The sequence below is a fragment of the Typopeltis vanoorti genome, chromosome 19 (genome assembly GCF_054136105.1).
Source record: "Typopeltis vanoorti isolate ZY-2024b chromosome 19, IOZ_Tvanoo_1.0, whole genome shotgun sequence".
Lineage (NCBI taxonomy): Eukaryota > Metazoa > Arthropoda > Arachnida > Uropygi > Thelyphonidae > Typopeltis > Typopeltis vanoorti.
In genome coordinates this window covers 89970731-89997399 of record NC_143567.1, presented here as the reverse complement: position 1 = coordinate 89997399, position 26669 = coordinate 89970731, and the positions used below count along the sequence as shown (strand labels likewise).

At 37.9% G+C, this 26669-nt stretch overlaps 1 protein-coding gene across 1 annotated transcript in view; it reads right to left on the bottom strand.

Annotated features, from left to right (window-relative positions):
• Positions 1–26669, bottom strand: part of LOC150096325 (phosphatidate cytidylyltransferase, photoreceptor-specific-like) — a 167861-nt gene that overhangs the window by 46539 nt on the left and 94653 nt on the right. The window contains exons 8-9 of the mRNA XM_090409237.1: positions 19027–19183; positions 1133–1279 (exon numbers count right to left, since the gene is read on the bottom strand). Coding sequence (XP_090265363.1) covers positions 1133–1279; positions 19027–19183 — 304 coding nt within the window. The remainder of the gene's footprint in view (positions 1–1132; positions 1280–19026; positions 19184–26669) is intronic.

The window sequence follows — 26669 nt, the reverse complement described above, 5'->3', positions numbered from 1 at the left end:
CTGCTGTGAAGCACTTCCCCAACCTAAATAAGTATGGCTGAATTAATTTGTCAAAGATCTTGGAGACAGTCATTTGAGACCAGATAGCATGACTTCAAATTAACTTTATGATTATCCAACCCACAGAGAATGCCATGTTAGGACATTAGTTCTGTATCGGTTACAATTGAATGTTTCTAATTATTTAGTTCAGCGCCTGTATGCTTGTCATAGTTATAATTTGTGCTCTGAAGATGCTGTATAGAAAACCAGAGAAATATCAGTGTTCACTAAATTAATTTATGTTTTCCTCTCTTGGTGTTGTTTATACTGTGAGGCATTATTATGATGGGGGGGAGGCTAAAGTTTTGATGTTAATAAGAACAAGGTGTTGCACTTTGCAGTGCAGTGCAGAGATATAAGATGTGATGACTGTATGGTGGAACTATGTTGCACGAAGCAGATGAGATTCAAAATCTGGGGAGGGGTGAATGATGGCAAACAATGGTGTGAAATTCAGAGGGCACTGCCAGTGTTGCAAAGACTACATTAGGATAAGAAGCACATTAAGAAATAGAGATAAGGTGGTATTTGTGCTATTGTATAAAGTATTAGTCAGATCACATATGAACTACAGTGCTCAAATTTTCATCTAGCTAGTGTGAAGCATAAACTCTGAAAAAGATCCAGAGATCAGTAACTAAAGCAATGTCAGGACTCTTGAATGTTGGCCATGGATAGAGGTTGAAGGAAGTATATTGCAGGACTTAGTGGATGGACAGAAAAGACATGATATGATGAGACATTTAAGTTAGTGAGGGAATTCTACTGAATTAATACAGAGGAAATTATCCATATAGGTGGATGGTAAGAGAAGGAGAATAAGAAGCATCCTTTGAAAGCTGTGTAAAGGCATGATAAATCAGGAGAATGAGGAGTAGATTTTTATATATATATATATATATAAATAAAGGTGGTGAGTGAGTGGAATGCATTGCCAGAATGTGCTGTGAATATGAACAGCATGAATGACTGTTGTTCAATATATGTTGCTCATCCACTATAAATCTCTTGACTCCACAGAGGATTGTTATAATAATAATAATAGTAATAATACTAACAATAATAATAACAATTGTTAAATGATACTCACCAAACCACAAAGAAGCTGGATGGAATGAGGTAAACTATAATTTGTCGGCTGGAACAATGAAGATGGGGTGCAATCTAGAGACAGGTGTCCATCAGAATAACCAATCGGACATACAAAGTATTTATACTGACAAATAAAATGCGAGGCCTATAAAAAATAATCCATGAATTACATAAAGCAGAAAAACAAATTCTAAATATGAAAATTCAAGTAGGCCTAAATACAAAATTAGTTGTTTCTACTGAAAATATTTGATTATGGAATTCATGAAAGTAATTATTTTCATTAATTCTATAGTTTGGAAATGTCTCTTGCTTTTACTCAATACTAGACATTAGTGCCACACATTAAAGAGGACTTCAATTAACTACCATAATAACGTAATACTATGAGGCACTGTATTAATCCCCATGGGCTGTCAGGTGATGTTTAAAGCAATGGCTCAATACCTAAAAAAAAATTCATCACAAAAAATTTCAGTTTGCTTTTAAAGATTGTTATATTATAACATTTTATTGAGTAAAACTTTATTATTCTTTCCAGTTTTGAGGGTGACAAAAGTTTTAACTGTAGAATGCAAGCCAAGGTCAAGGGGGTGTCATGTGGTAATAATAATAATAATAATAAAAATCATCAATTTTTAATCTTGGCTACAAATCTGATCACTTTTTGGATTCAGCAATTTGACGGCCAATTCATCAGTGGTCTTAGTACAACAGTCAATAACATACACGCTATAGCTATTTATGTAAGTAGGTTTATAGTTTTGGCATAAAAACAACTAAGGTCATACAGTAGGTCATACAGTAGGTCATACATAAAGGGTTATACAGTAGTACATAAGATAAAAATAAATAGCTAAAATAAGTAAATAAATAACATCTTATGTAAAAACAACCAAATCTGAAAAGCTGAACAATGCAGTATATATGTATATAAAAGGTTTATGATCTGATGTAACTGTTCAAATTAATTCTTTGTGAAAAGTTAAAAACAATGCATTCTGTCCAAATCAAAAAGATCTGCATGAGTGTATATGGCTCAGCTTAATTAGCATAAGTTACAACCGTCTCAAGTAAAGTAGTGACATCCCACTATAAACACAACATATAATGTAACTCTAGTACAAAGCCCACACATTGAGGTCATCTGTAAATAAATATGTATAAAATGATTGTTACCTATGAAGAGTCTAGCATGAATAACTTCCTCTTTTAGTTCATGTTAAATTTCAAGCTTATTATTATTATAGGTATCTCATTGGAGTCAGTAGACTCATCGTGGGAGACCCAATCTATCAAAACAATATCTATCATATCTCTTCTTGAATTCATTTACAGACAAAGAATTCACAAATGAGTCAGGCAATGCATTCCACTCATTCACCACCCTCCAGGTGAAAAACCTCATTCTCACACCCCTTGTTAACCACACTTTTCCTTAATTTCCAGAGATGATCTCTTGTTCTTCCATCACTATGACATAGCTGAAATATTTCCCCTGCATCAATCTTATAAAAATCTTTTAGTAATTTAAACGTTTCTATCATATCCCCTCTTCTCTGCCTATCAACCAACCTCTGCAATCCACAAGCTCTCAATCTATCAATGTACAGAGCATTTTTTACATCATTCACCAACTTAGTCACTCTCCTCTAAACCTTCTACAGAACCTCCTCATCTCCAAGGAATCCAGGTGACCAGACTTGAGCACAGTAATCCAAATGTGGAAATATCAATGCCTCATAAAGGGGAATAATAACCTCTTTATCTCTGGATGTTAGTGTGTTCTTCAATAACTAAGAACTCCTATGTGCAATCTTGGACACCTTAGCAATGTGCCCTCTGAACTTCATCTCCCTATCCACCAACATCCCCAAGTCCTTAGCCTCATCGATCACTAGGAGTACCATTCCATCAATGTGGTACACAGCTGGTAATCTTTTAATCCCAAAATGCATAACTTTACACTTTTCCACATTGAACTGACATCCATTACCTTTTGCCAGCTTATTTAAATCATCCTACAAGCTCTCAATGTTAGCTTGATTTTTTATTGCACTGCACTACCCAACTTTGCGTCATCAGCCAACAAATGAATATCTCCATTCAAGCCATTTCTTATATCATTTATGTACAAATTAAACAATAATGGTCCAAGCACAGAGCCACACCACTGGTCACCTGCCTCATCCTGGACTCGGCTCCTCCATACACTACTTTCTGGTATCTCTCCATGAGCCATTCTCTTATCCATATCACCAGTTTAGTATCCATCCCTATCTGCTCCAATTTGCACAACAGTATTCCATGGAATATCCTGTTAAAAGCCTTAGCAAAATCCAGCAGTATCACTGTGTAGCCATTTCCCTTGTCCAACTCAGATGTCATTCTATTATAAAAATTTAATAAATTGCTAAGGGAGGATCGACCTTTAACAAAACCATGCTGGTCCCTATAGAGTATCATATTCTGATCAACCCATTCTTGAATTCTGTCTTTAACCAACTTTTCCACTACTTTTACCACCACACCCGAGATGGTGAGTGGTCTGTAATTAACTACCACAGTCTTAGAGCAACCTTTATGCAAAGAAACTACTTTGCCTTCCTTCCACTCCATAGGGACCATATCAGAGTTCATAACCAAAGTTAAATAACCAAGTAAGAGGTGTTCACAATTCCTATGCACATTCACGCAACACCCGAGCTGATATTCCATTTAAACCTACAGCAGTGTTTGCATTTAAATTCTGCAATATACTGAGTACCTCTGATTTATTAACTTCAATTCTCACGTTAGTTATTCCTACAGGTACAGAGATATCCTCACTTAGGTGATAGACTTTTGAAAGTGATCATTCAGTAACTCTACTATTACATCTGAATTGTCACCTCAATACCATCAGCACCCACTAAGGTTATCCATCCAAAGTCATTCTTCCTTTTATTTGTCACATAGCATAAGAACTCTTTGGGATTACCCTTGATCTCCTTGGCTAAGGTTTTCTCATAATCTGATTTAGCTTTTCTTACTATGCTGGTAACCTTCCTAGCTTGAGCCTTGTACTGCTCAAGGGTGTACTGATCGCCTTTCTCCTTGTAAATTCTCCATAACATTTTCTTTTTTTGCAGATCAAGCCTGATACTACTACTCATCCATCTAAAGCCTACCTTGTTTGTCTTCCTGACCAGGGGAATACATTCTGATATTGCCTTCCTCAGATACCAGGCTGATTTTATCCCATGCACTGCTAACATCTTTCCCCTGCAATATGTTCTGCCATGGGATGGCTGTAAGCTTACTCCGAAGCTTGTTATAATTACCTAACCTCTAGTTCCAAATATACTCCTTCTTAAGAGAGAAATCCACAAATTTTGCAACCTCCCAAGTCTCACCAATTTGAAGTTGTTTTTTTTTTTTTTTTTTTTTTTTTTTTATGTTGGGCCCATATACGAGAGGTTGGCTGGTCAACCTATTAGTACAGTATATGGGTAGTGGGATGGGAAAGGAGGAAATTATTAACAGTCGATTTGAAAGCCTGTATATTGTATTCCTTGGGAAATACCTCGGGGGGGGGGAGACTGTTCCACAGTACAGCAGTAGCAGGGATGGAGGAGGAGGAAAAGAAACTTGTTCTGTGGATTTCAAGGTGTACTGTGAAGGGATGTTGGGAGGTGGCTGAACGTGTTCCAATGGGTTTAGTACAGAGTAGGGGAATTATTGATGTTGTTTCAGATGAGCATTTTCCATGAAAATATTTGTAGAATATACAAATTGTAGAGACTAAACGTCTATGTAAAAGTGGGGGGGGGAGTCGGTAAGAGATGGATCATTTATCAGTCTAATTGCTCTCCTCTGTATTGAGTCAAGCTTTTTGAGGGAGCTTTTAGGAGCCCCACTCCCAACGTGAGAACAGTATTCGATAGCTGGGCGGATTTGCGATTTGTATAGGTTAACAGCTGTTTTGAAGTGAAGTAACGTCTTGAGTGAAAGAGAAAGCCTAGTTTATTGGAAGCTGAGGATGCAATGGTTGTAATGTGTTTATGCCAGGAGAGGCCTGATATCATGATAATTCTGAGAAGAGAAGTTTCATCTTGTCTTGGGATTTGAGTGTTATCAAAAATAATACTGGGGGAAAATGGTTCTTTTTTGTGGGAAATAAGACAGAACTGGGTTTTACTAGCGTTGAAGTTGACAAGGTTATCTGAGCCCCATCTGAGGATGTTTTGGAGATCTGCATTAAGGGAATTTGTGGTTGATGTTCTGTGAGTTGAAGTGAGTTGTGTAGGGTAAGGTTTATCAAATGAAAGGGAGGAGTTCAATGTGCTGTCATCTGCAAAACTGTGAATTGGGTTGGAGGTCAACCCAATGAAGTAGGTCATTGATGTATAGAAGGAAGAGGGTCAGTGAGAGAACTAAACCTTGTGGGACCCCAGCATTAGTTGGATAGTGGGAGGATAGGGAGCCATCTACCATTACACATAGTGTGCATCCAGAGAGGAAGCTGGGAATCCATCTGCAGAAGTCCTGAGACAGTCCAAATGATGGAAGTTTGCTTAGTAAACCTTTGTGCCAGACCTGGTCAAATGCCTTAGAGATATTGAGTGCAACTACTTGGGATTCACCAAATTTTTCCTAGTATATGTCCAGAGATGGATGATATATGAGAGCAGGTCACCTGTTGATCAGCATCGGTGGAATCCAAACTGGTGGTCACTTAATAGCTGGAAACCTTCAAGGTAGAGTAGTAGTAATGAAGACACCTTATGCATATGTCCTCTGCACCAGTGACCAGGTCTAACACTCTCACACCACGAGTCCCTTCAGTTATGTGCTATTTCAAGTAATTATCTCTTAGAAGGTGTATGAATTCCATTTCCTTTTTGCCACGTGATATTTCCTACTTCCAATTGATATCACCATAATTAAAATTGCCCATAATAATCACTAACCCTGCACTCATTACTAATTTGCAAGACAATGTTCAAACCAATTTTAACTTATGGATCTGAGAACTGGGTTAGAAGTAAAACACTTGAGCAAAGATTACAGACAGCAGATATGAGAGTCTTGAGAAAGATTAGGGGCATGAAGGCATCAATGGCAATATCATATTGAAATCAAGGATATTAGGAAAGAACTTGATATTGTCAGCATCCAGGAATGCATTAGCAGAGCTAATCTCAGGTAGTATGGTCACTTAAACAGAATGGGAGAAGATAGATTAGCAAAACAAGTGTTCTCTGCCAGGTTGGCAGGAAAAAGACCAAGAGGAAGACCAAGATATAGCTGGATTGATGCAGTAAAAAGTGCCTTATAAGACAGAAATATAAGACCTGATAATATTGGAGTCTTGACAGGTAACAGACTGATTTGGAGGAAAATTGTAGATAGGAAGGTAGTAATGATGTAAATTTTTCATGTAGTAATATCATATCCTGTACACCCCTTGAGGGTATATATATCAGGAATTTGATGATGATGCTGAATTCAATATCATCCCCCTGGCCTATAGTAGCAACCAACTATATATTTGGTTGCGTTGGTCACTATTTCACACAAGACCGACTCAAATGAACAATCAATCATATGTCTATTATTATTATTCCGGCAACTCCAAGGAGTCGACAGACTCTTCGAGGGATGCCCTAACATCATGTCAAGAACAACTATTCGACATTCACACAGTATCTATCATACTTTGCCTTGAACTCATTCATGGTCATAGCACCCACAACAGACTCTGGCAGCTTATTCCACTCATTTACCACTCTCCAAGTAAAAAACCTAGCTCTAACACCCTTGTTAACCACATTCTTGCCCAGCTTCCATCCACCACCAGTCCTATTCTCAAAAATATCTTCTGGATTAATCTTATAGAAACCCTTCAGTAATTTGAATGTCTCAATCATATCACCCCTTTTCTGCCTATCAACCAATTTTTGCAACCCACAAATTTTCAATCTGTTTTCATAAGGTTCATTCCACAGACCTGCCACTATCTTGGTCACCTGTCTCTGGATTCTCTCCACCTCCTCCCCATCAAGAAGAAACCCTGGCGCCCATATCTGGATACAGTAGTCCAGATGGGGTCTTATCAGGCTCGATATAAAGGAACAATAACTTGTTTGTCTCTGCTTGTTAAAGTATTTTTCAGTAACCAAGTGATTTGATGAGCTGATTTAGCCACTTCTGCAATGTCCCCCCCCCAAACTTCAACTCCCTATCCACCAACACTCCCAAATCCCTGGCCTCAATCTCCTGGAGTACAGCTCCACCAATGTGATATACTGCTGCTAGTCTTTTCACTCCAAAATGCATAACCTTACACTTTGCCACATTAAATTGACATCCATTTTCCCTAGCCCAGTCCTCTAAACTATCCAAATCATCCTGCAAAATTTTGACATCCTGTGCACTCACAATTGCTCTAACCAACTTTGCATCATCAGCAAACAAGTGAACACTTCCTCTCAGATCCTTCCTATATCGTTAATGAACAAATTGAAAAGTAGTGGTCCAAGAACAGAACCCTGCGGCACATCACTAGTCACAAGCCATCTTTTGGACTCCACTCCTGAATAAACCACTCTCTGGTATCTCTCCATCAATCACCCTCCTATCCATCTCACCAACCCTATATCCATCCCCAACTGCTCCAGTTTACTGATTAGAGTTCCATGTGGTATCCTGTCAAAGGCCTTGGCAAGGTCCAGTAGAATCACTGTAAACCCGTTACATTTATCCAGTTCAGCCGTCACTGTGTTATAAAACGTGAGCAAGTTACTGAGGCACGATCTACCCTTCACAAAATCATGTTGCCCCCCCATACAGTATCCCATTTTCATCTATCCAATCCTGTATTTTTCTCTTGACTAATTTCTCCAAGACCTTGACAACGATTCCTGATATGTTAATCGGTTGGTAATTTACAACAGTAGTCTTGGAACCTCCTTTATGCAGTGGAACTATTTTCCCCTCTTTCCACCCCCTTGTGACTAACCCAGACCTGAGACTCAGATTAAACAAAATGGTCAAGGGTACTGACAATTCTTTAGCCGTTTCACGTACAACACAAGCTGGTATACCATCCAAACACAAAGATGTATTGGCATTGAGGTTTTGCAATAGACTACTCACCTCCACCTCATTCACCACAATTCCCGTATAATCTATTGGTTCATTCATTTCTGCAATGTCACCACTTGGACGATATATTCTTGCAAAGTGCTCACTCAGTAATTCAACTATATCAATTGATTTGGGTACCTCCCTGCCATCAGCATTCTTTAAAATCATTCTGCCATATACATTTTTTCTTTTACATGCAACATATTGAAAAAACTGTTTAGGATTCTCTTTAGCCTGCGTGGCCAATGTTCTTTCGTAAGCTTTTTCGCTTTTCTTACCACACTTGTTACCCTTTTGGCCTGGGCTTTATACTGTTCATGTGCCTGCCGATCACCTTTCTCCTTAAATTCCCTCCATAGTTGTTTCTTCTTTTGCAGCTCAAGCTTAATGGTATTATTCATCCATTTAACTCCTACTTGATTTATTATTCGGACTCTAGATATAGGTATACAGTCAGCCATTGCTTCATGCAAACACTTTTTAACTGCCTCCCATGCACTGCCAACTTCTAGCCCTTGCAGTTGTACATGCCATGGCACTGTACCAATCAATCTCCTAAGCTTGTCATACTTACCAGCCCGATAATTCCACATGTACCCTGTCTTAATTGTAAGTTCTACACCTTTAGCCACCTCCCAAGTCAAGACCCCATGATCACTCTCACCAATTGGTGGCAACATGGTCATATTCATTACAGCCAAATTCTCAGATGCAATTACCAGGTCAAGCACTCTCTGACCCCTAGTATTTTACATTACATGCTGTCGCAGATAGTTATCCCTTAATGACTGCATAAAATCCAATTCCTTCCTCCCATGTGTCCTCTCCTCCTTCCAATCAATGTTACCATAGTTGAAATCTCACATAATAATTACCCTCCTTCCACTCATTTCTTCTATTTGCTTATGCATACAGTAAATGAGGACGAAGCAGAAAGCTATTGTTACTCCTAAAAGTCCTGATGATGCTCCCCCCCTAGTGGGCTATGTAGTTATTCTCCAGAAGACCTTCAGTCGTTGGGCTGAAGGTCTTCTGATGTAAGTCTCCCAAATTTGGGGCTATCTCATGCAACCAAATTTGTTGAGATTTGGACTGTTTCTTAGGGCTGAGGCTGATTCCATGAATAGCCTTTCAAATTTGAATTTACTATGGTGTATTACCGTGGCTTTCTTCCATCGTATTCTGTGGCGTGTATCCAGAGCATGGTCTGCAAGACCAGAGTGGCTGTACAGGTGAAACTGGATATAGTCCTTGTGTTCTGAAATTCTGATATTCACTGTCCTGCCTGTTTGGCCAAAGTAGGACAGCTTACAGCTGCAAGGGACTTGGTAAACACCAGGTAGGTCTAGGGGGGGGGGGAGTTGGTCTTTAGTGGAGCGGATAAGGGACACCAATTTTTATATGGTCTGTAACATGAGGTCAAGTCATTTTTTTTAGGATTTTGGCAATTTTTCCCGAGGTGCCTCGGATGTAGGGAATGGTAATGGATTTAGAGTAATCCTTGTTCTGAGACACGGTAATACACTGTAGTAAATTCAAATTTGAAAGGCTATTCATTGAATCAGTCTCAGCCCTAAGAAACAGTCCAACCCTCAACAAAATTGGTTGCATGAGACTGCCCCAAATTCGGGAGACTTATATCAGAAGATCTTCAGCCCAACGGCAAAGAATAACTAAGAGAATTACTATCATCCACGGAGATTCCATCACACGCAAGGCCTACCATTATGGTAAAATAAAGCTGAAGCTATCAAGACAACTGAACCGTCTGACCTTCCTAAAATGCTGCTGGGATAATCAGGTAATCCCAAATTGTGTTAAATTCAAGAACCGTTTCTTTTCTCAAAAGGCTCTCCAAATTTATAACCGCGCTAGCCAAGCTTTGCTACGAGAACAAATCGCTATCACCCGTTTTCTCCTAGCTGAAGGAAACTTAGCTATTTGGGTGCTCAAAGAAGAGCTTTCCAGCACGTTAAACCATGAGCTTTGGTCAATTTTATACAACGTCTCGTGCTGCGGATAAAGAATTTAAAAAAGTACAAGGTTGACATATCAAGAAATTTGAGAAATTAAAAAAGAACTCGACCTCCGAACCAAAACTTCCTACTGACACTGTCAACCTTTCTTCAGTTAATTTGAAGCCTGAAGCACTCAACGCTCTCTCACAAGGCCATAACTTCGGTATTGCTCCCAGAAAATTACTGGCTGAGGATATAATGATCCGCCTTCCAAACCATGTCGCTAACAATATTAAGCTGGATGTAGCTTGTGTTCTCACCAAAGCAAGACCACCAAAAACCAACATATCCAATAAAGAATATAAATCTCTGCAGGAATTTAAGAAAAACAAAGAAATAGTAATCACCAAAGCAGATAAAGGTAAAGCCACAGTAGTACTTAACCAAAAGAATTACACAGGTAAGCTTAATGCTCTACTATTAGATCGGGCTACTTATCTCCCTATTGAGTACAATCCCACCAACTCACAAATTAGAAAACTCCACAGGCTCCTTAAGAAGGTCACTTCTTGGCCTGTAGAAATCACTAACAAATTAAAACCATTTAACTCCATACCCCCCCCCCCCCAGTATACATGGACTCCCAAAAATACATAAAGAAAATGTGCCGTTACGTCCCATAGTGGATGGCATTGATTTCCCCACATACATAACTGGCTAAACATTTGGCCAAAGCGCTCGCACACTATACTGGCAACACACCATCACACATAAAAAACTCAGCCCACTTCAAAGCCAGGATAGAAAACCTTACATTCCAACATACTGACATAATGGTCAATTCTGACGTCTTCTCCTTATTCACAAATGTCCACTCAAAGAAACCTTCGAGCTAATCCAAGCTAAACTTCTTCCCAATATCTCAGTCCTATTTCAGTTCACAATGAACTCAGGCTATTTTGTTTGGCAAGGAAAATTCTACAAACAAATAAAGGGGACAGCCATGGATTCACCACTCTCCCCACCCTTGGCCAACTTTTTTATGGAGACTTTTGAAGGAAAAGCCTTAAACTCTGCCCCACAAAAACCAACCACATGGCTTCACTACATTGATGATGTGTTCGCCATTTGGCCACATGACTCTGATACACTCCTCTCCTTCCTAACACACTTAAACAACCAACACCCCAGAATCAAGTTCACCCTGGAAAAAGAGAAAAACAACAGCCTCCCTTTCTTAGACACACTAGTCACCCCCCAGCCTGATGGAATCTTGCTTTTCTCAGTTTATAGAAAAACTAGCTAAACATTTGGCCAAAGCACTCACACACTATACTGGCAACACACCATCACACAATGGCTATCCACCATATGAAAAATGACCGTTCACCAGGAATTGACGGCATAAAATCTGATGAATTAAAATGGGTGGACAAATACTCTTTAAAGCTCTAGCAGAAAGGTTTACCCAATATATACAATTAAGGAAAGTACCTACTGAATGGAAAACATCAAAGACCATACTTCTGCATAAAAAAGGTAATAAAGAAGACATCAGTAACTACAGACCTATCTGTCTATTAGCACACACATATAAAATATTCGCCAGAATCATCCTTAATGAATACAAACCTCCATCAATGAAAATAGCTGCAAAGAACAGGCCGGTTTCAAAAAAGGCTTTTCAACAATAGATCACATTCAAACTATTACTCAGCTAACAGAAAGATATCTACAAAGAAAGCACAACAAATATCACCCTTTTCAATCACCCGATTAAAATTAACTTAAGTAGAGGAGTACGTCAGGGTGATGTCTTATCACCTAATCTCTTCACATCTACTATGGACAGCATCATTCGAAAAATTGACATGAAAGATGGAATAAACATTGACGGTGAAATATTAAATATCCTATTATTCGCTGATGATGTGGTATTAATATCTCACTCACCCAAACTCCTAGAATCAATGCTGAATAACATAAGCCAAAACCGCCAAAAAATTGGATTGGAATACACCCTGACAAAACAATATGGATGAAAAACAAATACTGTAAAGATCATGCAATCACTCTAGAATCTCACACCATCGAAAAAGTTGAAGAATACATCTACCTCGACCAGTCCATAAAAATGAATAATGATATATCAAATGAAATAGCAAGGAGAAAAAGAGCTGCTTAGATAGCCTTCAACAAAATAAAATCAACAATTACCAACCAAAACATAGATATAGACATAAGAGCCCATCTTTTCAATAGTCACATCTTACCAGCATTAACTTATGGCAGTGAAACATGGAACACAACTTTAAAAGAATAACTTAATAAGCTTAATAACAACTCAACGTGCAATAGAAAGAAGAATATGCAATATAAACAAAATAGACCACATAAGACACACAGAAATCAGGAAGAAGTCTGGACTCACAGATATAATAAAAATAATGGCAGGACATCTCGCCAGAATGAGAGACAACAGATGGACAGTCAGAGTTACAAACTGGTATCTGAGAGATACCAAAAGGAAACCTGGAAGACTAGCCTTAAGGTAGGAAGACCCAATGATTAAGAAAGTTGGGAGAAAATGGAGAAGAAAAGCCCAAGATAGGAATAGCTGGACTCTTTATGACCTACATCATGGAGAAATCCTGACTGAAACCACAGGTCCATCAAGATCAAGATAGAAAACCCACCCATACAGGCAGATACATTCACCAACAATCCTCCCACTCACAACAATATGGAGTTAAGACACTACACAACAGGGCTAAACTTATCTGTTCAAATGACAATGCCCTTACCACAGAACTAAGCCACATCTTCAACACTTTCTCAGTCAATGGCTACCCCCCCCCCCAAAAAAAATATCGAAACCAGTAACCCCCCCCTTCACAACAAGGTTACTTTAAATCCATTACCATTCCCTACATCTGAGGCACCTCGGAAAAAATTACCAAAAAAACATGACTTGACCTTATGTTACAGACCATATAGAAAATTGGCATCCCTTATCTGCTCCACTAAAGTCCAACCACTTCCCCTAGACCTACCTGGTGTATACCAGGTCCCTTGCAGCTGTAAGCTGCCCTACTTTGGCCAAACAGGCAGGACAGCGAATATCAGAATTTCAGAAAACAAGGACTACATCTGGTTTCACCACTACAGCCACTCTGGTCTTGAAGACCATGCTCTGGAATCATGCCACAGAACACTGTGGAAGAAAGCCATGGTAATAAACGTAGTGAATTCAAATTTGAAAGGCTATTCATGGAATCAGCCTCAGCCCTAAGAAACAGTCCAAACCTCAACAAATTTGGTTGCATGAGACTGCCCCCAAATTTGGGAGACTTACATCAGAAGACCTTCAGCCCAATGGCCAAGAATAACTACATAGCCTGCTAGGGGGCATCATCAGGACTTTTAGGAGAAACAATAGCTTCCTGCTTCATCCTCATTTACTGTGTGTAGTGCCTGCGTGCATGTGTCTTTATTTTAAGTTCCTGTGAAGATGGCAACGTGACACTGCCGAAATATTGAAAATATAGATTAAAGTTTAATTTATATCCTGTGTATGTTGTAAATTCCTTAACTTATTTATAAGCATGTTTAACCAACGTCTCAGCCTTTCTATGAAAATATATATTCACTGCATAAGTTTCTCCTCTTACACTCAACCTTTTCAATTTTAGTTTCCCTGCCCAATTACTTTAACTTGTTCAAAAAACAGTAACTTCTTCAATCGCTTATGACCTTCCATGTTCAGATGCGACCCATCTCTTGCATACAGCTGTCTTTTACCTTCAAACACACTCCAGACATTAACAAATTCCAGACCTCTTTTTCTGCACATTCTTGGAATCATATCATTCATTATCATCGCTCATCTACTTAACTCATAATTGTTAAAACGAGGCAGCACACACCCTATCCTCCCTTTGACACTTTTCTTCTTCACGATATCTAACAATGTTCTTAAATCTTTTGCTACCCGATTAATACTACCACTCAAGTCATTTGTACCCACCATAACTATCATCTTTTCTGCATCATGCCCTCTCTTTATTGCTAAAGCCACTCTCTATTGTTCACCAGCCAAGCACTCCTCAGGTATACCGCTCTCCATACCCTTAATTATAGAATCACCACATATTGTACCACTCATAACTTCATTCAAATCCAAACAAGCGTCACTGACGGCCTCATTTTCAATGCTATTCAGCATGACTCTCCCAGTTTAATTACTTTCCCTCAATGCTTTTTTTACTTACTCTCTCACTTTCACAACATCTCATTTCTTCTAGACCTCTTGTGCTTTCATTCTGTTGACTCTCAATCACTCCCATACTATTTATTATTTCATCATTCACCAAAGACTCTCCCTTACTTAATCCTGTTCTAGTTACTTCAGCTAAAGTAAATCGCCAGTCCTAATTTCTCGATTCAACACATTTAACTCAGTTTTAATTTCCAGAATATCCTTACTGAGCACTTCCAATTCCTCTTGCAGGAGATGAAGGTCACTTTTCATTTTCATGAACTACTATCAAAGCTCTTCTGCTACAGTCTTGTTCCATTCCTAATCGCTCCAGTCTATCCCGACACTTCTCATATACGTCGATGTTTTCATTCTTCTCATTTAGCCAAACAGTCCCCAGATCCTTCACATTCTTTGGTGCATACATGTAGCAGTTTCTGCAAAGCATCCACTGCAAAAAATCCAAGGCAGAGCCAGACTTTCATATAGAAGTCCTCCGTGCCGCTGACATACATCTCTTGTTGGACGCCATCTTTAGACGCTGAAGTAGTGCAACAAATGGCAGCGAAAACATAATACATACAACAAAGTTTCAACAATAATGCCACTGAAGGACACTTGTATCCAACTGAAGCACAATTGCAGCACAATTTGAGACACTATACTTTAATTTAAAAACACTTTGTCTAGCATAGCTCAACACGACCGCCACATTCACTAGCAACACTAAAAGCTTTAATCTCATGCAAGTTATTTGTTAATGCTTTCTGCCAGGATGATTGCCACTGAGCAGTTAATTTTGCTTTTATTAACCATCTGTAGACTGTATAGGAGATTGGTAAAGAGTAAGTAGAAAAAGTCCAAGCAGATGCATGTAGATTCTCATTTTCTCGATTCTAATGTGGCCATATATCTAGCACAAAAGAACATCTAGTTTAAGTGATTTCAACTTATAGAATTACTGTAAAACATGACAAAGTACCATATGTGGATTGTATACAAGAAAACTATAGCTTCTAAATAACTCATTGAGTCTGTACAAATTGTATGCTTTTGGTAGCATTTTTCTTTTGTGTTGAGCACATGATGTACAGCAGTAGAGTTACTGCATTAGAGTAGAATCTAACTGGAGCCAGAAATCAGGAAAAACAGCAGATCTTGAACCATTGTTATAGGATAAGAAATCAAAGTATACTTCTGTGCAATCCCATGGGAAGGGAAGATTATCATGTTAATTGCATACTAGCTCATGCAAGATGGTTAGGTAGATTTTATTCTTAAGGCATAGTTAAGTGATAACTGCTTCCACTGAAGGAGGTAGCAGGTTCATTTGATATGAAGGTTCTCAATAGGCAATGTGTGAAATGAATCAGTAGCTATTCATATTTCCTGATAATGAACAGGATCCATCCAGTAAACGGCATCACTTGCACAAGCATACATTTGTGATCTATATTCAAGCATTGAGTAAATGAATCTAACAACACAAGAAAGGCAAGGGACATGGAATGGTGATTGATGTCCCTTGCCTTTGTGTTGTTTTGCATTTATTCTTTAGAGGATAGGGTATAGAGGATGTTCAGCACTTGCTTACACTTTTCTCATAGTTAATGAATAAATGTGTGCAAGAAGTTTTTTTTTGTCAAAAATAAGTTATGAGAACTTGGCTTCTGTTGATACTGGGATAATAGTTTGTACCATCCTCAAAAAAAGAGAGCATGTGAAGAGAGAAATAATCAATAGCTTGTTGCAGTTGCCTTTTGGTGATCCTCATGGTACTGGAATGACAGAAAATTGTAGTCTTCAATAAGGGAAGAAACTGTTTTGTTATCAAGGTAACATTGACAGCAAACAGTATTGTACTTACAGCATCTGGGAACACCCCCCCCTCTTAGCAGTATGGTTAGGATAGGGAGCTTCCCACTTGGACATACTGGCTAGAGAGAGAAAGTTTTCAATAACAACATGGACATTCCTTCCAAGACACAGATTATATAGGTATTTTTAATATGCTGTATCTCCAGGCTGTGTTATAAGTTTTTTTTTTTTTCCATGTCAAAGAAAACTGAAACCAGGCGTTCACATTTCAGAAATGCATCACCAACAGATGCTTACAAATGGACCAAGTGGTCCGACATTGATTGGTGTATGTCAGAGCCACACTGTGTGTTGGAATAAAAGTCACTGCTTTCTGACTGCCACAAAAGCCAAACACTGACCATTTTCTTCGAGACCTTGCAAAGTGATAGGACAGTAACTGTTTGACAGTTCTGAATCATAACTGGCTTTGAGAAGACAATGACAACTGCTTTTTCCAATGAATCCAGAAACTACTCCTCAATTATTCTGATGCATAGTAGGAAGAGGAAATCCTTGAAATGGTGATAATTTCACATTGGAAGTCATCAAGCCTGATAGTAATGGCATGAGTGAGAGTTCTTTCAATTTTTCCATAATGAATGATATATTCTGGCCAATATGAAGAGAAGCTAAGCCATCATTTCGCTTGTTTCTTTGAGATCAGTAACTACCATGTCATGGGTAATGAATGGAGTGGGTTCTGCATCTACCCATGTTTTTCCAGATTTTATCCCAAACCACTTTTGCATTTATTGTATCATCAGTTTCCATCATCTATTAATCACAGATGATATAAACTATATCTGAGATTGTTTTCTACTCAGAGGACTAAGGGCTAACATTACATGCTTTGGTCCCAAGCACATTTAAAAGCTATAAGGTTTGATGTAGTAGAGTATACAAAATATGACACAAAATATACCCCACTCTGTCTTCATCTTTTATTAGTGACTGGCATTAGGGTTTCCCCATGGTTATGGGTAGAGTGAAAATCAAGATGATATATTAACACTTAGAGAGTTTTTTCTGAAAAAAAAACTTTACATAGTTTACATTCAAGATGATGTTTTTTGGAACAATATATGTTTACATACATTATTACTTCACTGATCACCAAGATAAGAGAGAAATTATTGATTAAGTACAATGACAGATTTTTATCTCTCTTTTTTTTTTTTGATAGAATGGATGCTAAAAATTGACTTGCTTACATCCTGTGGAGTAGATGCCAATGAGTATGAAAAAGAGAGTAGAAAGGATATGAATAAGTGTTAGTTCTGATAAAAAAGAGGGCTCTGATATCATTAAGAAAGTTGTCTTTACAACAAGGCATAAAGATGTTTGCTACTTAGGTTATTCAAGATTCTTCTGATGTCTTTCTGGCAAAAAACCAGAGAATACATGTGGTGCACTAATGCTGGTATGACTGGAAGTGATTTTCCATGTCACCTAAGCAGGAGTTGAAGAATAATGGCAGGAAATCAGCTTTGTCTTTAGATATTATTGCTGTCTGGAACTACTACAATAACAAAATGGACAGGCATTATATCAAATTTCTGTATCAGAAAGTACCACTGCAGTTTGTACAAGAAAAATGTTTTCTGCATTTAGTTCTTTCAAAGTCAGATTTGGAGTGCTTGTCTCATGCCACTCTTTTTTTCTTCTTTGACTGCCTTTGGCACATTGGAAAACCAAGGCTTGAATATTAGGGAGAAATTGTGAAAGAAGTGGGGAATGCATCTCTTCATTCCAACTAGCAAATTTTAATAATTCATTCATAGTAAGGATTCAAAATAGATGGTGAAAACATTAGGCTTCCCATAAACTGAGAGCAGAAATTCTGGAGATCATTTTACTTAGCTCCACAGTAATGACAAAGGAAATGAGATTGTGAGTGGCTGAAAGAAGGTCATTCCAGAAGATGAACCTGCACAAGATTTTTTTTTCTGTGAGTTGCTGAAAGGTAAGATGATCTCTGCTAGTATACTTGGAAGGAGAACTGGCTAAGAAAATACAGATTGTGGGGGTGACTGGAGAGGACTGTCTGGTATTCTAGTTAATAGAATGATGATATATATTAAACCACTGCTTGCATCCAGTACCTTAGCATCTCTCCCAGATTTAGTGGCTGGAAATAGAAAAAAAAGTTGGAATTGTGAAGATTAACATGACCAATGAAGATTACTTCACTGTTTGGATAGCTGGACTGCAGAAATTCAAATTTCAAGATTTGTATGGAATACAAAGACACAAGTGCACCCTTGTGGAGAAGAAATAGAGACTGTTAAGTGGACAGTTAAGATTGACTGTTTGTTGTAATCATTTGTGGTACTTTTAAAGCACATCAAGTTGGGATGTCTGTAAATGGTAGAGCATATTATGATGTTTGCATTTATATACAAATGTGAACAGAGATATTTCATACAGTGATATAGTTTTAACCTATATTTTCATAATTTAAGAAAAAAATGTCTTTAAATTTAAAATGACATTTTTTATGAGATTTTTGCAGTGATCTTTTCAATTGCATTAAGCACAGATGAGAATTTTCAGACAGAGCAGAATGCCTTAACAGGATTGTTCATGTACTCAAGATTTACAAAAATAGATTAATGTTATTACTGTACATATACATTAATCAAACAATCAGTTAAGACAAGTTTTATACACTACAAGTATGCTTACAATCATTCCAAAGAGAACAGTAGATATACCACCTCCAATAAATCCTTCCCATGTTTTTTTTGGAGATAACTTTATAAGAGGAGTCTTTCCAAAAAAAAATCCAAACATGTAAGCCATTGTATCATTACACACTATCATGGAGACTGGTATCATAAACCTGTAATATATAACAGATAATATCATGCTATATTGACTAATGAGAACTCAAAATTAACATGAATGACAATAATCTGTACATTATTATATGATACCGACACTCATAATAGGAGGCCAATCTACACTATATAATCTGCCTCTAAACTAATTCACAATTCATGCTACCTAATCCACCCTATGCATTTCTGTTCTGTAAACTGAGCATATCTGGCCTGTTAGACTGTTCTGCAGGAGGAAAACACGTTTCTAGGAGGAAAAAAATCATTCTACTTTTTTATTATTACGGGAAATTCCAAGGAGTCCTTAGACTCATCGAGGGAAGAACATCATGTCAAGAACTATCCAACATTTGCAGAGTATTTATCATACTTTGCTTTGAACTTATTCACAGTCATGGCACACACAGCAGACTCTGGCAACTTATTCCACTTATTCACTATTTTCCAAGCAGAAAACCTAGTTCTAACACCCTTGCTAACTATACTCTTACTCAGTTTCCATGGACGGTCCCTACTTCTCCCACCAACACACCTGTTCTGAAAAATTTCCTCTGAATTAATCTTGTAAAAAGCACTCAGTAATTTGCATGTCTCAATCATATCACCCCTTTACTGCTTATCAACCAGTTTCTGTAACTCACAAATCTTCAACCTGTTCTCATAAGGTTCATTCCATAGCCCTGTGACCATCTTGGTCACTTGAATCTGGATCCTCTCCACCAACTCGTCATCAAGAAACCCTGGCACCCAGATCTTCACGCATTAGTCAGGGTCTTATCAAGGCTTGATAAAGAAGACGATAACCTGCTCATCAAAGTATTCTTCAGTAACCAAGTGATCTGATGAGTTGATTTAGCCACTTTTGCTATGTGTCCCCTAAACCTCAACTCCATATCCACCAACACTCCCAAATCTCTGCCTTAGTCAATTTCCTGGAGTACAGTTCCATCAATGTGGTATATAGCTGGTAATCTTTTCACCTCAAAATGCATAACCTTACACTTTGTCACATTAAACTGACATTGATTCTCCTTTTCCCAGTCTGCAATCTATCTAAATCATCCTGCAAAATTTTGACATCATCTGTATTAACTATTGCTCTGCCCAACTTTGCATCACTGGCAAATAAATGAATAGTTCCTCTCAGATCCTTTCCTATATTGTTAATGAACAAATTAAACAGCAGCAGTCTAAGAACAGAACCCTGCAGCACACCACTAGTCACAGGCCTTCTTTTGGACTCTACCCCTGAATAAACTACTCTCTGATATCTCTCCATCAACCACCATCCTTTCCATCTCACCAACTGTATATCCATCCCCAAGTGCTACAGTTTACTGATTAGAATTCCATGTGGTATCCTGTCAAAGACCTTTGCAAAGCCTAGCAGTATCACTGTAAACCCATTACCTTTATCCAACTCAGCTGCCACTGTATTATAAAATATGAGCAAGTTACTGAGGCATGACCTATCCTTCACAAAACCATGCTCCTTCCCCCATACAGTATCTCATTTTCATCTATCCAATCTTGTATTTTCCTCTTGACTATTTTCTGCACTGGACTCTCAAAAATCCACCTAGTCTTCACCTAAAATCAAGAAACCCTTTCTGATCCAAACCCTTCAGCTGCTTTACTATCAACATCTGACATGTGGAGAAAACACTGGTCCAACAGTCTCCTAACAAATGGCTTCCTGGTTGACGGTTCCTGCTCTGCAGCCTGATTTTGCTTTTCCTAGGAAGATTTGGTCACCTGTCAACAGGATCAGAACTAACAAATGGAAACTGTCAGACTATTGTTATTGTGATTGCTATTGTGACAGTCACAATAACAATAGTCTGACAGTTTCCATTTGTTAGTTCTGATCCTGTTGACAGGTGACTAAATCTTTCTAGGAAAAGCAAAATCAGGCTGCAGAGTAGGACTTCAACCAAGAAGCCATTTGTTAGGAGACTGCTGGACCAGTGTTTTCTCCACATGTCAGATGTTGATAGTAAAGCAGCTGAAGGGTTTGGATCAGAAAGGGTTTCTTGATTTTAGGCGAAGACTAGGTGGATTTTTGAGAGTCCAGTGCAGGGGCAGGAGCAAGCATTGAAATGATATTATTTCTCATTTTAATTTTGTTGGACAGGTTGATGATGTGCCTTTTATAGGTTAGGCTTCTGTCCAGGCTCACTCCAAGGTATTTTGGGTGAGGCTCATATTCTATCATCTTGCTGCAAAAAGAGATGCTGAGGTGTTGATTTGTCTCTACATTGTTTAGGTGGAATGCTGTGGACAATTTTTGTTGGATTTGGTTTCAGGTACTACTGCTTGAAGTACTCTTCCAGGATGTTTAAGTCTGAGTTCAGGTTAGCAAAGGAAGTAGACTGGTGTAGGATTGCTAGGTCATCGGCATACATGTATTTGCTTGAGCTGGTATGTGGTATGTTGGACATGTAAATGTTGAAGAGTAAAGAAGCTAGCACAGAGCACTGTGGGAGACCACTGTGGAGGAATCTGGGCCTGCTCTTTTTTCCACCAATATGGAAAAACGAGAGGATCTTTCTGTTGGAGAGAATGGATTTGAAAAGATGGAAAGTTTTTTTGCACCTTACAATATTGACTAATTTTAGGAGGAGGCCCTAATCCAGACTGTGTCATAAGCAGATGTTAGGTCAATGAAAGTGAATCTGGATTTAAGTTTCTTCTAGAAGCCTACACTTCAATCTGTGTTGTCAGGGCCAGGACCTGATCACACCAACTTCTTCTGGCTTGAAGCCAGCTTTCTTCAATTGGGAGTGCTCTTTCGATGAGTGATGAAATTCTTTTAAGGAGAATTCTTTCAAAAAGCTTAAAGGTGGAACAAAGCAAGGAGATAAGTCATAGATTCTTGACATTATTTGGATCTTTTCTTGGTTTGGGCAAAGCAATTATTTTGGCTTCCTGCCATAGTTTTGGTAGTTCTCCAATTGTTATAATTTTTTAAGAACAGGGTAGCAAGCCATGTTTGACCTCATTGGCTGAGATGTTTGAAAAATTCAGGGAGACGACCATCCACTCCTGCAGCCTTGCCTTTCTTGGTGAGTTTTAAGGCTTCCTATAACCTCTCCCAGAGATACTGGACATACAAGTTGAGGAAGCTCGGGACCCCATCTTCAGGTTTTTGCTGATGGCAGACTGCATTGCTATTTTCCTGGTAGAGCTGGGATGTATCCTGGTGATTCTACCCCACCTAATTTTCTCAGAAGCGACCAGCTTTTCTGGCTAGATTTCGTGAAGTCAACTCATGGATGGTTGAGATCCATTTGTCCTTTCTATTTTTTATCAAGCATCGCTACGAGCTCCTTAGCAGCAGTTGGGTCTTCAGTTTCTTCATATTTGGCTAAAAGTTCCTCAGTTTCCTTGCTCCAGCATGGGATGTACTGTTTTCTGTAGCCTCTTGGAATAGAGGCTTTGGCTGCAGTTTTAATTAGTTTAACAAATCTGGGGTAGCTATTAGGGGTGGGTGGTGTTGATGTAATGATCTGCTCAATTTGTTTCTTAAATACATTCCAGTTAGATTGCAAATGTTCCATCCAGCAATTGCTGTGCCAGTGATGATGAGAATTAGGCCTGGAATCTTTAGTAGTGGATTGACAATGGCTGATGATGATAAGATTATCATCCTTTGCCTAGACAGCCTTGTAAAAAGAAGTGTTATAAAACCATATATCAAAAGGATTTATGAATTAAATGTACCGCTAGGATTTACGCAAATTCAATCTTTATGCAGTCTTCAAACTCACGTGAACTAACTCTACTCCCATTTTCAGGAATTTACTTCCCCATTCATATAACATTTCTACATAGGCAGCTCTGAGAAATGAGGATCAAGAACAAAAAGATTAGATTCAGTATCTTATACAAAAATCAGGACTTTCTTTACTTGCTATCTTTATTAGACATAGGGTTTGAATCCAAACTAAGGTGTTTAACAGAAGTCAATTTAAATTTGATTTGTTCACACAGCTGTGGCTGTTAATTTTCACAAAAATGCACTTAATGTGACATCTGTTTCTAACATAATATTACTGTTCACATTTCAGCTGGATGGCTCTGATACAACCAAGAGAAATATGAATGCCATTAAACATTATTTCTTCACGAATGTCATCATTATCATCATACTTTTCAAGGATTTAAGTCTAGAGTGGCCTGTTCCAGCCTTAGAAGTCGTTGAATATCTTTAAAGAGATCGTCCTGGTTTTCTTTTTCTTTATGTAAAACTGTTTAATTAAATATTTTTACTTATGTGTAAACACATGGTTATTTAAATAAAAAATTAAATACAATGTATATGAATTCAAGATATGTAAAAAAAAAAAGGGGGATAAAGATATGTAGTGAAAATAGAAATAAATTAAGCGCATAAAGCATTCATAAACAATTTTGAATGATCCAGCTGCAGCTGAAGAAGAATTAAATAAGTATTATGATTACAGCTATTTTGCCTGCTTCAGTTTAGGAGTACCCCTGTTTAAATGTCATCGGCTATTTACTCATGGATTCTTAGGGCATTATGAGTGTAGATGTACTAAAAAGTATATGTAGCCTAAGGAATAGAAAATTGCACATACCTTTTTCTGGGTGTTGTGGCTTTTCCTCAGTCTGCGATGTCGAAAACTGCAGAGTGTGTGTGTGGGGGGGGGTAGGCAGTTTGGTAGAATAAGTTAGAAAAACCCGGGTTTTTTTCGTAACATATAGAAACATATACTTTTATATAGGGTGGGGAAAAAGTGAAAGGGTTAATTTTTTTTTTTTTTTTTAAATAGGGAGGGGGGAAAAAAAAAATTAACCCTTTCACTTTTTCCCCACCCTATATAAAAGTATATGTTTCTATATGTTACGAAAAAAACCCGGGTTTTTCTAACTTATTCTACCAAACTGCCTACCCCCCCCACACACACACTCTGCAGTTTTCGACATCGCAGACTGAGGAAAAGCCACAACACCCAGAAAAAGGTATGTGCAATTTTCTATTCCTTAGGCTACATATACTTTTTAGTACATCTATACTCATAATGCCCTAAGAATCCATGAGTAAATAGCCAATGACATTTAAACAGGAGTACTCCTAAACTGAAGCAGGCAAAATAGCTGTAATCATAATAGTTTATAAAGAGGAGTAACATGGGAGTTTTCCCAGAAATAATATACATAATTAAATAAGTATTTTGCAAATGTATATGTGAATACTGGTAGTCAGAAGAGAAACTACCTTTTTCAAGGACTAGATTTATCAAATGACATAATATAGGAGGAGGAAATATTTAATTTAAGGTATTATTTCTGGGAAAATTCCCATGTTACTCCTCTAAAATAAACTATTATTTTAATGGCTAATATAGCCTAATTTCATCTAGGAGCGCCCCCCTTTTTTTTTTTACAATGTCATTGGCTCTTTACTCAAATCTTAGGGCATTACTGAAGTGTTATGGTGGATAGAGAGCATTTGGGAAAGAGGGGGGGGGAAGGATCTGAAGATAGAAATTATGTTTTTGGGGAAGAGGAGTTTTTGATTTAATCATCTACACAAAGGCCAAACTCAGGAACTCTGTTTGGAAGTTTGCAAGGGTTATTCCAGTGCCAGATTTACGTATAAGCTAAAAGAGCTACAGCTTAGGGGGCCTTGCAATCTGCCAGGGCCTCAAATAAAAAAACAAAAAAATATAAAAATTGATAAAAAAATATTCGTAGAAAAAGCACTCAAATTAAGTCAGCATATCACGATGATTATTTCTAAATAATTTTAAATATACAAAATATAACAAAAGAAGTTTTTTCACTCTCAAAAACGTATTAATTAAAAATTTTATCTTTAATACCTAAATAATTTTTAATTAATTTTTAAAATCATTATTTAGAAAATGTTTGTAATCTTTTATTTTCTAGCATTTACTTCTGCTATTCCATTTCCAACCATACAATGAAGGCAAACATTTGTCAGTGGATACCAGAAAAGAAAAAAGAAAGCAGCAGCTTGAAGATGAATTCAAAAAAGCAACAAAACTCTATATATATATTTCACCGCAGCAATGAAAGATGATCCACAGACCCAGGGAGAGCAGCCAATTCCAAAACAACAGCCTATTGTCTCTGAGATCATAGAGTCTGGAATCTCGGCTGATGGAAATATTGTAACTGATCCCACTGCGAGCGTTGCTGCTGTTGGAGAACCGACATCTACAGTTGAAACAAAAAAATTCACGAAACTCAGTGATATTGGTCAATGGGGTGTCCTCACACAGGATGAACTCTCATACTGGATCTTAGAAGGTTCATCAGAGTGTCAGCACTGGAACGGTCCATTTGAAAACTCTAAGCGTTCATTCAAAAATCAGGTTGATATTGTTCAAAAGGTCTTTTTCAGAATAGGAAGGTTAATGGTGAAGTATACAATTGGGAATGGCTTGTGTACTCACCAACAACAGGTTGTATTTATTGCTTTGTCTGCAAACTGTTTTCAACATCAACTGCAGCACTAGCTTCTGATGGATTTTCTAACTGGCAAAATCCCATTGCAATTCAAAGTCATGAACACTCTGAAGATCACAGAAGAGCTTTGATTACATACTTGACAAGAAAGCGTGGTCAAACCTTAGACCCAGGACTAGCAAAACAAATAAAAGTAGAACAGCTTTATTGGAGGAATGTGCTTGAGCATGTTGTTGCAATGATATGCACATTAGTAGAACGTGGTCTGGCTTTTAGGGGAGACAAGTAAACTTTTGAATCACAAAATAATGGCAATTACCTTGGTTTGTTAGAATTGATTGCTAAGTTTGATCCATTTCTTTCCAATAACATAAAACAACATGGAAACAGAGGATCTGGGTCTCCTTCATATTTGTCAAAGACAGTATGTGATGAATTGATCCAGCTTATGTCTAATAAAGTAAGAAAATCAATTTTAGATGATCTGAGAAAGGAAGGTTACTTCAGTTTGTCTGTGGACTCTACGCCAGATCTTTCCCATGTGGATCAACTAACTATTATAGTAAGGTATGTATCACCTGGTGATAGTTTACCTGTTGAAAATTTTCTGACTTTCCTAGAGTTGGAAAATCACAGCAGTGAATGTATGGCAGGTATGGTGGTGGATTATCTAAGTAAGGAATGCAAAGTTGATTTCAGCAAATGCCAAGGACAGTCATATGATAATGCAGCGAATATGGCTGGCAAATACAAGGGAATGCAACAAAAAATCCTTGAGTTAAACAAGCATGCTATATATATTCCGTGTGCCAGTCATTCACTAAATCTTGTTGGCTGTGCTGCTGTAGATTGCTGTTTAGATACAATAAACGTTTTTGCTGTTGTTCAAGAAATATACACTTTCTTTTCATCTTCTATAAAGTGGTCTGTGATGTTATCTTTCTTGAAAACAGATGCAGATACCAGAGTACAGTCATACCCCAAAGTTACGCAGTAGGTAGGACCGACAAAAAGCGCGTAAGTCGAATT